Consider the following 15346-nt stretch of genomic DNA (forward strand, 5'->3'; position numbering starts at 1 on the left):
CTAACTAAGTCAGGGACCCCTGATGCCTTAGATCTCTCCTGTTATTTACAAACAACTCAGCAAGGTGGGTATGTACCTAGAAAGGCTCTGTGGGATTTTCCAAGGACAAGGGTCACGCCCCCTTCCTTAGGACAGGCCTTGAGGTAGAAGCTGCTGTTATTTATTTATTTTCAAAAATAGAGTCATATCAGTTTCTCAGTCTCTCTTCATAGAAAGACACTAACCCTGCTAGAGGGGCCCTACCCTCACCACCTTCTCTAAACCTAGTGGCCCCTCCACCTCCTACCACATTGGGAGCTAGGGCATCAACATATGAATTTGGGGTGGGTGGGAACACACACATTGAGGCCATGACATTGTGCAATCAGCTCTTTAATAGAATTGATGCCATGCAGCCAGCGTTTCCTTCAGATAACAGCTTCCTATGCTTTGATTGAGCTCCACTAAACCAAGTGCTCATGATTACAAAAGAGTGAAATCTGTAAACCAAATCATTCCCACCGGCTTGATCAAACTCCCCCAAGGTAACTGGTGCCGCCAAGATAAAGCCTTGCATTTACTGCTTTTCCCGCTTGCTTCTGGCGACCGCCATCCCAATGAGGCCCAAAACACCCAGGACAACAGATGCAGTACCAATCGCAGTGAGTGTGTCAGTCACCTGCAACAGAAGACAAGGGGGCAGGGTCACATCAGGAGTCTGAGCAGAGATCCTTGTCCAAGGAACCTCTTTCCTGGGCTGCAGATTCCTTGGACAAGGAACATGCTCCCTGTCCTTGTCACCACATCACAGAGGAAACAACTATTGGCAGGGAGGGGGGATCCCAAAAGGTCAGGCCACCCAGGAAAGAGGACAGGAGGTCCCTGTCAGGAAGGAATGAATGCAGGACTGAGTCTCAGTATGAAAAGGGAGTCTCAATGGAGGAAAGAGAGATACAGCCTAGAGGTGTTTAAAGCATGATAAACCCATGGGGTGGCTGTGGGAAGGACAGAGTGGCAGGGCTCAGATGTTCTAGGTCAGGGGTGGCTGATAGGGAGCCTTGAAGCAGGTGCCAAGTTGGGAAATGACCCCTGTGAACTCCCACTGCCCAGGGCTTGAGGACAGGGACCCACCTAGGTGTTCTTGGTGTCCCTGGTGCTCAGCCCACTGCCTGGCACAGGTGGACCCTGGTGACTTAGCTGCTGAGCAAATGGTGGACTGGGAGCAGCGCTGAGGACAGGCTTTTGTGCAGTGAGAGGCCTTGCTTGTGTGTGAGAGGGAAGGGGTCCTGCTGAAGGACAGAGTGGGGACGTGAGGGGGACCTTGATGGTTGCTGCTTCAGCACAGGTGGCGTGAGCTGACTGACATGGCCAACCACCACCCCGGGGCCATTTTGCACACAGGTGGAACTCAGGCAGAGGGGGCCACACCATAATAATGGCTGTTTCCAGTTCACTGTCCTGTGCTGGTCATTGTCCAACTGCTATAATTTTCTCACCTCCCTCAACAACCCCGTGAGGCTGGCATTCTAATCCCTACCTTCCAGCTGGTGACGACTGAGGTGGCCAGTGGAGAGACCTCACTCAAACCACACAGCTGGCAAGTGACCAGGCTCAGCTCTGCTTATGTCTTTCACAGCCAGGGAAGGAAACTAAAATCAGTGATGCGAGAAGAGATTTCTGGGGAATGCACCATGTGCAGGCGGGGGAAGAGAAAGGGCAACAGTGCACTATCTTATCTACAGACACTCGATCACCTCCAGATGCTAAGGAGAAATGAAGCTGGACCTCAGACAAAGCGGTGACCTCAGACTTCATTCAGTCACCACTGGCAGTGAGCAGGGCTCTGTTGTATATGGTGCAGAGGTGACAGGTGTTTCAAAGGGAGATGAAGATGAAGGAGCAGGGGTGGGCAAATGGGGGTCACTACAGTCAGGTGAAAAATGATGAAGGGAGGTCCCTGTAAATGCAGTGAGGCCGGCTGAGTGTGCTCCCTGCAACTAATGGGTTAGGATTGTACCGTCCTGTGGAGACGGCAGGAGGCCCTGGTTTTCTGATGAGTACATTCCAAAGGCATCCCTCTCAGACCCTGGAGAAAGACACTTCTGAATAATAAGGTCTCTATCTATGTTTATGTGATCTTCCTGTCTATCAATCTGAGTCTCACAGAGTCAGAGGAAGGATGCATAATTATAAGCCCATTTTAGTAAATGCAGTAAGACAGAGAAGTCTTGGGTCTATCATCTGCTGTTGTTTGGAAAAAAAAATAGCGCATTCCCTTGACAGGTGAACTTTCTCAAGCAGTCATATGAAGGGGGATTGGGAACTTTCTAGGGACAGAACTTCATGTTCCAGGGGCCATGTTATACTTTAGTGGTCTATCAGTACAAAATGTGGGCAGAGTCACTAGGGGCCCAGAGTTCTGCAGGGCTCACAGCACACTGTGTACAGAGAAGGAGAAAGTGAGTTGGAGACAGGCAGAGGAGGAGCTTCCTATGGAGAAAAGGCAGAAGGGAAGGAAGGAGTGAGAGGGAGAAGACAGGTGAGTCACTGAGATACCTGCAGAAGAGGTTCCCAAAGAGGGACCCCAGGCCAGGGAGAAACTAAATGGAACAGCCACCACTGAGTACCCCAGCCTTGCTTAAGTTGAACCCTCAGAAGCACAGCAGACAGCCAACCACCCCTAAAACACCCAGAGGTAAAATTGATCCTTGGGGCTTTCCTGCAACTTTGGAAGTGGTTTTAGATACATGACAAAGCAACCCACCACACCATACCCTTGAGCAGCCACCCCTAGGCCAGACACACATCAACCCTCCCCAGCTAACAGGAGGGGGACCCATTCAGCAAGGTCACAGCAACAAAGCAGGTCTCGCCCCAGTGCTCAGAGCTGAGGAGCAGTTCTCAGTTACCAGCCTGGGCTCCAGCCTGGGGCCCTCTCTTCCAGAAGGGATGGATTTTCCCTGCCCACCTCTTCTCCTACCTTACCAAAGGAGAGCCAACCCCTGCCCTCCTGAATTGTGGGGCACAGGCCAAGGTTCAAACATCCCTGGACGCCAAGGGGGAAAATTCAAGAACACAGAGCTCCCCAACAAGAGGCCTCCAGAAGCAAAGTAGCCATGTGGAGGGAGGCCCTCTGCCAGGTCCACCTCCCACTGAGATTAGAATTCTAAAGTGAGGTGGCATCATGGCCATGAGCATTAACACCTTCAATTCAACTGAAAAATTGTCAGCGTATTTTTGTTTGTTTCTTTGTTTTTGTTTTTGGTACTAGGGATTGAATCCGGAGGCACTTAACCACTAAGCGACATCCCCAGCTCTTTTTTATATTTTATTTAGAGACAGCGTCTCACTAAGTGGCTCAGGTACTCACTAAGTTGCTGACTTTGAACTTGTAATCCTCCTGCCTCATCTTCCTGAGCTTCTGGGATTAAAGGTGCACACTAATGTGCCTGGCAAATTGTCAGTTTTTGACTAAAAAAGTGATCTGATTTGACTGACAGTTTTACCATAACACCTGGCTTGACTATTTAAAATACCTCAAAGACATTTTTCATTCGTTAAATAAACTAATTTTGCAATACCAAGGTTTTCAAGAAAATCTATACTGAAATCAGGGGTGCAAAATGCAAAAAAAAAAAATCCATCCTTCACAAATTTTTCATATTCATGATTTTTGAAATGTTTGGTTTTCAACTAAAAATGTATAACATAATTTGTCTAAGTTTTTTTGTGTGTATGGTGCTGGGAATTGATCTCAGGGTCTCAGAAACTCTAGGCAAGTGCTCTACCATTGACTTACAGCCCCAGCATTTCAAGTCCTTTTAAACCAAGACTTGCTAAACCAAGCCTTGACCCACTGGTCAAATCTAGCCTGCCATATGTTTCTACAAAAATAAATAAATGAAAAGAAATCAAGATTTTTGGAACACAGCTTTGCCTGTTGGTTTACACAGAGTCAATGGCTGCTCTCAGGCTACAGAGTGACCCTGGCAGAGTAAGGAGAGGAACCAGCTGGCCCAAGAAAGCTGAAGTGTTTCCTGTTGACCTTGTGCATAAAAAAATGGACACAACATGACCAGAGTCCCCTTCTCCTGGACTCAACTGCTCACTCTGCCAGCTTCCCTGACCCCCACTCCCGGGCAATTTCCAACTCAGGTTGCACTGCCAGCCCTCAGCAGGTGCCCACCCCTTATTACTGGGGAATGATCTGATCGCAGGGAAGGGGACACAGGCTGAGGACACACCTGGTCACTGCGGGAAACTCCATAGCGCAGCACGTTCACAAAGTGCTCACAGTTGTCACTTGTCAATGAATAAGGGACTTCCCTCCCCACCATTTTCTCTGCCTCCTTGACAATTTTGTTGAGTGGCAGTGGGTCATACTTGTCATCGTGCTTGTTATTGATCCGGTACTTGTCCCCTCCGGCCACCACAGACAGCAGCTCCTTCTTCACTATGGCTCTTTCAGCCACGATGGACATGATGCTGCTCACACCAGCTCCTGCCACTTCACCTGTGGAAACAGTGGACTCAGGCCTGGGCAGGGCCACAGTAGCTCAGAGCTAGCCCCAAGCCAGAAAGCCTCAGTGCCAAATTTGGAGAGTAAGTGGTTTTCAGAAAGTTTTGTCCTCCTCCCCTGGACAGCGTCTTCCCCCAGCCCCCAGCGCTCATTCCCAGCTGGAGCAGTGCTATAAGCAGCCCTCCACCCAGGGGTGGCTCAGGACGGCTGCAATGCTTTCACTGTCCGTCCCCTCTACCTGGGAAATCTTAATGTGCTGGGGCCTGACTCATTCTGGATTTGCTCTATCATTCATTCCTTTCATATGATTCACATGGGAGGTCCTGGAGTCCAGTGTTGAATGATTCAGAACTAAAATTAGAAAATGAAAATGATACCTTCAAATATGCTACTAAGAAACTCGCTGAAACCATAGTTGAAATCAATAGAATCTCTGTGAGTACATGGAGTGTTTCTGTAGTAGCATTATATGAGGCAGAGGGCCGGTGTACACACGGTACAGACCAATATTCAGGGCATGTCTGGAGAAGGAATTAATCATATTTTGTTGGGGTATAGAATTCGTGGAACATTTTTATAAAGATTATAAAAATGTATTATGCTTTTACCCTGGTTTAACTCACTGCTGTTCAAACTGACATTGTGCCAATGCCAAGATGCCAAGAATAATCACGATATTCCTAATACACTTGGTGGTGGGTAATGGGATCCACCTGTAAATACACTCTCTTTTGCTCTCTCCTTCTCTCTCTGTGTGTCTCTTTCATGTTGGATTATTCATTATTTGTGGTAATAAGATATACAAATATTTCCAATCCAAGGGATCTGGATGCTGCAGCCTGGGATATTTCTCACCCCCAATAACAACATACAAATTAGAAATGACAAACAAATTCTCACCTTGAGATCATTGTGCATGAAATATTCCTCCATAAGTGAATTTTTCAAGAACTTCCAAAGATTATTATGAAGAGAAACTCTGTATGTTGGTTTTATTTGTTTTGTTTTGTTTTGTTTTGTTTTTTAGCAAACCCTGTTAGCACTCCCAGGACCAGTCTGGAACCCCAGCTCTTGTGCTCTAATGGGAGCATAAGACTCTAATGGGAGTCTCTAAATTAGAAAAATCCATGACCTATATTTCAACAAGGCCTGAAACAAGTTCTCATGATACATTAAATTCTCTTCAAGGAAAGCAGACTAACATAAGCAGTTTAGCTTCAATACTCCATAAAGAAAGGGTCCTTGATCAACTAACTGCTCAATGGAAGGAACCAAAGCACTTATTGGGCAAAATGTTGCTTCTAAGATAATAAACCCAGGGTTGTAGCCCAGAATCTTAAAGATCTAAAGGATGGACCCAGGTACCTCATGTGACCAAGGAGATGTGATCAGTGGACACACCTCCCAAATCAATTAGTTAACTCTGGGCTCCTGGACACCTGTTTTTGGAATGCCCTCCAGGCCCTTGGTATTATTCTTACCTAGTTGCAGTAACAACACTCCCTACATGTGGTGTATCCTCAAGAGACATGAACTTTGTCAGCAACCACATGCTCTTCGGATGACTTCTATGAGCACTAAGCCACCAAAACTGTATTCACAAAAACCATGTGAAGGATCTGCTGAGTCCTGGTTTACTATCTATGAGGTCCCCTGAAGGACAAGCATCAGAAGACAAAGAGTAATCTTGGGTATTAGTCCCATTGCTGGTCCAACTGAGAGACTGACCAACAGAGGGGATTGTTAAACAGAAATAGAAAGGAGGCAGCAGACTGAATGTAGACCAAAACTCCATAGTCAGGCACCGTATGGGGCACCTGCCTCTAATCCCAGACACTCAGGAGGCTGAGGCATGAGGATGCCATTCTAAGGCCAACCCAAGCAACACAGTGAGACCCTGACTCAAAATAAAATTTTAAAAAGGGCTGGGGGTGTAGCTCATGGTTAGAGCACCCTGGATTCAATCCCCAGGCTTCATCCAAACAAACAAACCAACAAGAACAAAGGGCCCACCTCATGCAGCCCTAACTGGACACTGTCCTGATTTCCCCAGAGCCAGCTCTAACCCAGACAGGCCTCCCTCTCCTGCTGTGAGCAGGACCTTGCTGCTGTCCCAGGGGTTGGACACCAACCAGGGAGCACCCACAGCAGCACAGCGTAAGGGGGGCAGGTTCCTAGTGGCCAGGCTCAGGGACAAATGCACTCCCTCAATGACGCTTTAACAGCTGAGTGTGAGCACTGCTGTGAGCTGAGCTCTTTGTCATTTTCTGTTCAAAGTCTCTGAGTTTGTGAGCTGCTGTAGGTGCCACAGAAGGAGGCCCCACACCTGGCCAGGCCCTGCACCAGGCTCTCCTTGCCCTCCTTCATTTCTCTCCCTCATGGCCTGGGAGACAGGAATCCCTATCCCTGCTCTTCTGAGGAGAAGCTAAGTTGAGTGACGAGAAGCCGAATGCTCAAGTCACAAAGGAGGCCCAAGAGCCGGGATTCCAGACTGGCCCTGGGGAGGTTAGAGGCCCACACCTGTCCATTGCACTCTGCAGCCAGGTATAAACTCTTGGAAGCATTAATTTCTTCCGCTGTTGTTTGACCTTGCAGAACGCCACAGACACAGGGTATTGGACCTTTGGAGGGATGCTCATCAACCAAAGGTGACCAACTGAGACTGAAACGCACTCTAAAATGGAAACAGGTCAATGTTCTCTCCCTGCACTCACTGATAAGGAGAAATATCAGGAAATATAGGCCAGAGGGAAAGAGCATTCACTTAGTAAATGCTGATTGAGCACCTGCTGTGCCAGGCAGAGTGAGGACCAGCACATAACTGTGCCTGTGTACATACTCTTGATCTCAGCCCTTGTGTTTTTAATAGAGAAACCTTACGTACTTGGTGGAGCCAGATGGACCACATAGCCATTTCCCACATAGATGGCCCAGTGCTCATAGCCAAAGCGAGAAATTTCAATTAGGTCTCCAAGTTTTGGTTGTGTTCTGTTCTGTAACAGAAAAACAAGACACAGATTGTGGGGGGGGGGGGGGTTTTATGGAATGTTGTAGAAGCTGACCTGCAGGAAGCCCCAGCTCTAGCCTACAGAATCCCTCTGCTCATCACTTGTAGGAATCAAAGAAGAGACACCTCTCCTTTCACTGGTGGGAAGCTTCCCCTCTCCGGTTACATTATGTTTGTGAGCCTAGAAAGGTGCTCCAGGACAAGCAGATGGGAAGGGTGACATTGTGGGAAGATGGCAGTCGGTCTGTGGAGTGTGGGGCAGTGATGTGCACCAGCTGCAGAGAGCACATTTTATGCACAGAGCATGTTTGTAGCATCAAATGTTGATATGATTCCCAAAGATGTCAAAATCACCTTGTTAAGGGCCACCAACCATGTGCCTGGGCCTCAGTGATCATTGTGAGTTACAGAGCACCCACGTAGAGAGCCCAACCTGCCAAACACTGCAGAACACTTGACCCCCACTATTCATCATCCTTCGAGCAATAACTACCACCACCCTCCTGGATAGATGAGGAGAATGGGTCTCAGCACAGTTAGGGAACTTTCCTAGAGAGCAGAAGAGCCAGATGGAAACCGAGATCTCAGTGTTTCCAACATTTTTGCCTGAACAATCCCAGAAGGTTTCAGACAAGCTGGGGAAGCTTAAATCTGGGCTCCAGGCCAAAATCAAGAAAAGAAAGGCAGGATGTGGTGGGAGTCAGAGGGGGAGGGGTTCTCTTCTGAAGTTCACATGAGCGAGTTGCATTTCTGGGACACTCTGAGTCAACCAGCACCCCTCCCCAGCCCAGCCTGTGGGCCCAGTGCGCCCTGCCAGGGAGCTGAGCTGCTGCAGAGAGAAGTGAGGGTGCAGCTGCCTGGAGGTGGTGGGAGATCTCCTGGGAGTTCAAGTCCTTGGCAGCAAGGATCAGGAGTCAGCTTGACCCAAGGTGGGCCGATTGAAGCATCAGAAAGATACTAACTGCCAGCAATGGTCAGGCATGGCTGGAATCCCAGTGACTTTGGAGGCTGGGACAGGAGCATCACAACTCTGTGGCTAGCCTCGTAATCTAGGGATATGTGGCCTCATATTGAAGATTTTAAAAGGTCTGGGGATATAGCTCAGTGGTAGAGCACTTGCCTAGCTTGCACAAGGTCCTGCTTTCAATAGCTAGTACTGGAAAAAAAAAAAAAAAAAAAAAACAACCCACACATGTACTGAAGCACACCACAGTGGTTCTAGTAAACACATATAAGTGAAAGGAAAGATAGAATGATGTCTTAAATAAACCGTCCTCAGGGAACCCAAATTAAAAACTACAACAAAACCTAAAGCTACAAACGGATACTTATAAGGTGGCTGTATACATGTGCAAATGCACAGAAACATATGTGGCAGAGCGCACCCCAAGCTGCTTGAGGGGAAGCAGGGAGCCTGGGAGAAGGGCTTCCGTCCTTCCTGCTCATGGCTTCGACTTTGCTTTGGATTTCTTTCTTCTTTCCTTCCTTCCTTCCTTCCTTCCTTCCTTCCTTCCTTCCTTTCTTTCTTCTTAAATTCTCTTTCCACATCTTCTTACGGTGCACGACACTTGTACATAATGATGAGCATTTTGTTGCCTATACACACGTGCACCCAATATTGCAATATATTTTGGCTGATATCACTCCCTAACCTCTCCCCCTCACTCCCCTCCTCCCACACCTTTGTCCCTTTTTTCTGTTGGTCTCCCTTTGATTTTCTGCTTTTGGTTTTTTAAACAAGGCAAATACATTCACATATGATTGTGGAATTAATTAAAATAAAAAACAGAACAAAAGGTTTGGAATTTAAATCCTTCTCAGCCTGTGGACACTCCCCACTCTGACTTAACTGGAATATTACTCCCTGTTTCCTCCTTTACAACCTGTTTCTTGAAGCCTGGTTTGGGTAAAAGCCAAGCCTTCAGCGAGGTGCCAGGAGGCGGCCAGCACTCAGGAGACCAAACCTCACACAGCAGCTGAGGCAGGGAAGCCTCTGGGCCCTTGGACCCAACCATGGTTCCTTTCCTGCTGTGTGAGAGCCCCAGACCTGCAGCCCACCTGCCCCTCTCCCTTCCTGTCCCCTCTACACCTGAGCTGGAGCCAATAAGGACAGCACACATATTCACGCTAACAGACTGTCACTGTTGCTTTTTAAATGAAAGCTTCAAAACCCTCTCTGGGGACTCACCCAACTCATCGTTCTGTCCAGAAGTGTTGTGCGTTGCTGGACGAATGTCCAGCTTCTTTTATTTAGCTTTTGAGTTTTATTTTTTTCTTAACTCCACCTACCCAAGCCTTCCAATAGGGGAAAACATAGGTCAAAGTTCACATAAAAATTTTAATCCTCCAACAAGTACAGGGCACAGGTCCAGAGTCAATTAGATATGGAAATCAGCAGAAGGGGTGAGAGATCAGCGCTCAATGTGCATTCAGGAGAATTTGGTGGCATCTGTGGTCAGGGAACATTCCAAAATGCCCAAGTTTCAGATAGAGAGGAGAGAAAGTGAAACAAGCAAATACTGATACTGAAAACAAACCCCCAAAAAACAACCATACACATATTGGTGGGTGTAGGCGAGGGTTTCAAGGAGGGAGGAGAGCCTCTGAGCACACAGACACACCCCACAATGAGGATATAAACATCTCACAACAGGCAAATATTTCCACCAACTTTGAAACCAACCACACCACCTGGAACAAGCCACCACAGACACATCCCCACACTGGAAAACTCCGAGAACTTGCATGGGCAGAAGTGTGAAAAGAAAAGGGCTTCCCCTCACCCAGGATCAGAAGCACATTCTAGCCCAGCAGGAAACCTAATCCCTAACTAGCTGGTGTGAAGAGGCTGCTTCTTTGAGGCACCAGTGTGCTACCCCACCCAAGCCCCAAATAAGTTGTTTCTTCCGACACCCACTTAGAGACCTCACATCCTGGACAGTCCAGACAGCAAGGGGTGGGAGGGACTGGGGGCAGCTCAGCATCCTCACTGTGGGGCTTGGGGAGGAAGCAAGGACCAGCTCTTCCTTCCCTTGCTTCTCCCTCTACCCTGCACACTTCAGGTAGTTCCTGCGCCCAACTCCCCTGCCATCTCTTCAGCTGGCAGTGCCCACCAAGTCCTCCTCTCAGGAGATGGGGCTGTGATATTATTAAAAGTGGCTGGCACCCAGAGATGGGGTATCTGGGCCTTGGGGGTCTGGGCTCACACTCCGTCCACACTCAGCCTGCATTCTGGGCTTCTGGTTGGTGAGCTTCTTCCTTGCCTGCCTCTCTGTGAGGAGAGTTTGGGTCTCTCCAAGCCCCAGAGAACACCTCTGTCCCTCTTCTTCCTTCCATAGTCTTTTCCTCTCAGTTCAAGGTGATCCTTGCCTCACCCTGTGATCCACAGTGTTTAGTCTCAGAAACCGTGACTTTCTGTTAGAGAAGTTCTAAGCAGGATTGAGTTCAGCCCTACCATGGGAATTAGAAAAGGAAAAAGCCAGGTTCTTATAATTATAAGAAATGGAACAGTTCCTGGAAGGAATGTTTTATAATTCGGAAAAACGAAGTTGTGGGTGTTGTGTAGCCCTGTCCCCAGGAAAACTCCTGCCCTGTGTCCTCATGGAGGCAGAGGCTCAACCTCAGAGCTCAGCTCCTTTCTGCTCACAGTGCCCTGGCCATGACCTTGGGCAACTCAGGATGGTAGGGAAACTCCCTCCTGCTGTCTCAGTCTTGCTGGGGCTTGATGGACAGGCTGACTCAGGCTGGGGTGCAGGAGGAGGTGGACAGAGGCCTGGCTCTGCTCCAGTCCAAGTCAGGCCCCGAGATGGATCTTGGAGATGCAGGGAGGGAGGCCAAGCCCCCGGGAGATTTTCTCCTGGAGGCTGGAGGGAGCTCAGACAGGCACAGGGAATTGTGGCCCATCCTGTTCCTTGCATGATGGGCTCTGTAACCTGGGTCCACGAGAGGGCCAGTTGAGCCAGAGGGCAGTGAGGCACCTGGTGGGAAGGGGTGTGGGTGGGAATGGGAAGAGGGGGAGTGGGCATGGGGAGGGGGTTGGGGCAGGGAGACCCAGGAGTGCAGAAGAGCAGAGGCCAGAGGGAGCACTAGGTGAGTGGAGGTCGAGGCCCTGGGTGGACCTGGGGGCAGAGCCCAGGGAGGGGAGGGAGGGAGGAAGTGTTGGTGAGGAAGGGCATGTGGTCTTGGGGACTGGGTATGGGGCAGCAGGGACAGGAGGTGGGGAAGCAGGCAGGAGGCTATGGGGGTCAGAGAAGCAAGAAGGGAACTGCCCTGAATTACGTTAGTAGACAGGAGGTGGAGGAGGAAAGGAATCGGGAGAGATTCCTGGGGTCTGCAGCAGTGTGGACAATGGGGCTGAGGGAAGAAATGTGGGCAGTGGGAGGACTTAGGATGACCCCTCTTTTGGTATTGGGGAGCCTAGAATAAGGGTTGGGGAGAGAGATCTCATCCATGAGATCAGACCTGAAGAGGGAAGAGGAATAGAAAAAGAATTGATTCGTGATGCTGCGGTGCCCTGGGTGGAGTGCAGAGAGTGAGGACAGAGGCGGGGAACGAGGAGCAGAGGGAGGTCCTGGGGTGACTCATGAGGGCTACAGGCAGGGCAGGGTCCAGCTCAGCCTCTGCACGCAAGTGACCTGAGCACATCACTCCACCCCTCGGAGCCCAAACCTCTGCACCTCCACAAGGAGAGACTTCAACCATCTTCCTCCTGTTGTGTTCATATAATTGCACCCTCAGCTGAGATTTATTTAGGCAAAGGACACAAAGCAAGATGGGCAAGAGGGAAAGTCCCAGGGGGAGAGCTCCTGAGGAAGCCAGGCGCGAGCTTCCACGAGCCTCTCCAGAGGATTCACATGGGATCACTCAACTTCCTCATCGATGTGTTGTGACAACACGTGTGGAGGGTTGTCTACCCAAGAAGATCCCAAGAGTAACAGTCTATGGTTTGGGTCCATGGAGAGTCACCTAGTTCCTCTCTGCCTGGCCTGTACTGGAGTTCTGAACTCCCAGAAGGCAGGCAGCATGGAGTGTAAACCTCACTGTTCATACAGGTGGTTTGGACATGCTGAGTCATTGTGATCACTGAGGGCAAGGTTTATATTAGTGCAGGCAACAGTTGACCTGCCCAGTTTCCAGACTCGGCTAAAAGCCAACCTTGTAGGCAGGTCTCTCTAGGAGTGCCTGTCCCCAGTCTGGTATGTTCAATCATCATGCGTAAGACACAGCGATCCCAAGTGTGCAGGCATCCACAGCTTCAACACAGGTGCAGTCAAAAGGATCTGGAAAAATGAAACAGCAAATAAGCAACTTCAGCTGGAGACTTGACTTTCCTCTCATGAAACTGATGGAGTTCATGGGAGGAAACCATCAAGGACCCAGAAGAACTGAACACCACCACCGAGTAATCGGACCTAACTGACATTCACTGATCACTTCACCCACAACAGCAGAACACACATTGCTTTCAAGTGCCCAAGAACATACACAATGTGCTCTTGTTCTAGATGATGAAAAAAATAATAATGAACCTTACAAATTAAAAAACAGGAAATCAGCCAGCATACACTTTCTCCCAAAAATAGGATTAAACTAGAACTCAATAACAGAAGCATACAAGAATAATCTCCAATACTTGCAGTTGGACAACATGCTTCTAAATAACCCATGTGTCAAATAGAAGTCTCCATGGACACTAAAATATTTTAAATGACAAAAAAAAATCACAATACAGACTATCAACACATGTGAGGTTTAGGTAATGCAGGACTGAAAAGGAACTTGATAGAACTAAATGCACATTTTGGCAGAGAAGAAAATTGAAAATCAGTATACTGAGTTTCCATCTGAATAAGTCAGAAAAGAGTAAATAAGTGCAAAATAGGCAGAAGGAAGGGAAAAATGAAGATAAGAGCAGCAATCCATAAAGTGAGCAACAAAAAACAATAGAGAAATTCGGTAATGCCAAAAGCTGGCTCTTCTAAAAGAGCAAAAGATAAACCTCTAGTGAGACTGACAGGCAAAAAGGAAAAATGACACAAATTACCAATATGAAGAGTGAAAGAGGGGCTTTCAGAAAAGCTTTGGCAGATATTAAATGAGAAAAAAATAATATCATAATAAAAATTTAAGAACTGGGATTAAATGGGCTAATTTCTTAAAAATCACAAATGACCAAAATGTTTCTAGATGAAATAGATACTCTGAATAGTTCTGCAAGTATTGACTGGAGTGCATTTTTAGTTTATCACCACTAAAAAAATAAAATCCAGGTTTAGATGGCTGTCCCAACAAAACAAGGAGGAAACAGTCCCATTCCATGAAACTTTCTGGGGAAACAGAGAAGGGAACACTTCGTCTCATCCATTTACAGCAGCATCCCAATCTGACCACTGAGTATTAAAAAATAAACCCAGAGATCAACATCTCTCATGAACACAGAGGTAAAAAAATCCTCAGACAACATCATAGGATCAAACTGAGCTCTTTTCAAAAGGAACATTCCAATATGACCCCATGGACTTGATCCCTGGAACCCAAGAGTGACCCGATCAGTGAAAATCAAATGTGCAATATGTCACATTAACCACATAAAGAACAAAAGTCACATGGTCCTATCAACTGATGCAGAAAAAGCCTTTAATAAAATTCAGCATCCACTCCTGATTTCAAAATATCCTCAGCATCAATGGAAAAAAATATATATGTGCTGAATAGAAAGAAGCCCTGAAGAGTAGAAGGAAGGGAAACAGGAGGAGGGGAAACACGGGGAAATTGTTGCTGCAGTCTGGCTGGGAACAAAATCACGAGCCACTCACAGCCTTGTAGATTCAAACAGCAATTCTTTATTCCCGAACTGTCACCGCACTCTACACGCACGTTCTGGGGAAAATCCACACCTCCACTCGGCTCTGCATCCCAAAATACTCTCTGAATCCCGCGAGAACTCAACGGGAACACAAGGAGCGGGCGGGTGCCTGAGGCAGCAGGATACGCCCTATTCCCAACAGGGTCCACCTTAAACCTGGAACCGCCCTAAACCCAAGGAGCAGGCACTTGAGGCAGCAGGATACTCCCTATTCCCAGCAGGATACACCCTAAACCTGGACCCACCCTAATCCAGCAGGATCCTCCCTAAACCCGGATCCACCCTGGTCCTTGAGCAGGGTCACCTTTCTCAAACATTCATGCAATGTCACTGCAAATGACCTGGGTCCAAGGCAAGCCCATTTCCACAATGGAGAGTCCTCCCTCTAAGCAACATTGGGTAGGCTGACAAAGAAATTGCCATGCTTCATTCCTACTTGGCAATAGCTCTCAGCATTTCCCCCCTTCTGATTAATTAAACAACAAGCAATGTGGCTTAGGGACCGTGCCTGTTAGGTTGTCCAGTTCAACATATGGTCCTTACCCGTCATTAGATGAACTGACCTCTAGGCGTCAGCCTCCTGACTTAGGTTGATACCACTGCAATTGGATCATACCCATCACTGACTACCGGTCCAGCATATAGCCATACTTGTGGATAGGCCTATGCACCAGTGGGGGGGTGAGGTTCTTTGCCTCACCTCTGTTGGCCCCCAAATTTGGCCTTGGTGCCAGTGCGGGGTGAGGTTCTTTGCCTCACCTCTGTTGGCCCCCAAATTTTACACCATCACTAGTAGAAGGGAGGAGGATACAGAAATGCCACGACACCAAGCCAATTGACGGCTCCTTTGGAAAAATTGTATCACCGGTGACACCATCAGCAAAGATATGCCAGCACTACCACAATTCGCTGCACCAACAGATAGTTCACAATGCATACAAGTGATACATAGTCCAGGCAAGTTCTGCAAGCAGTT

The 15346-nt window shown here is 48.1% G+C and overlaps 1 protein-coding gene across 1 annotated transcript in view; it reads right to left on the bottom strand.

Moving 5' to 3' along the window:
• Nucleotides 1-351: 351 nt before the first annotated feature.
• Nucleotides 352-15346, bottom strand: part of LOC107160289 (phospholipase A and acyltransferase 2-like) — an 18875-nt gene continuing 3880 nt past the window's right edge. Inside the window, exons 2-4 of the mRNA XM_048788240.1 lie at nucleotides 7383-7491; nucleotides 4224-4492; nucleotides 352-658 (exon numbers count right to left, since the gene is read on the bottom strand). Coding sequence (XP_048644197.1) covers nucleotides 557-658; nucleotides 4224-4492; nucleotides 7383-7491 — 480 coding nt within the window. The 3' untranslated portion in view covers nucleotides 352-556. The remainder of the gene's footprint in view (nucleotides 659-4223; nucleotides 4493-7382; nucleotides 7492-15346) is intronic.

The sequence above is a fragment of the Marmota marmota genome, unplaced genomic scaffold, assembly GCF_001458135.2.
Source record: "Marmota marmota marmota unplaced genomic scaffold, marMar, whole genome shotgun sequence".
Lineage (NCBI taxonomy): Eukaryota > Metazoa > Chordata > Mammalia > Rodentia > Sciuridae > Marmota > Marmota marmota.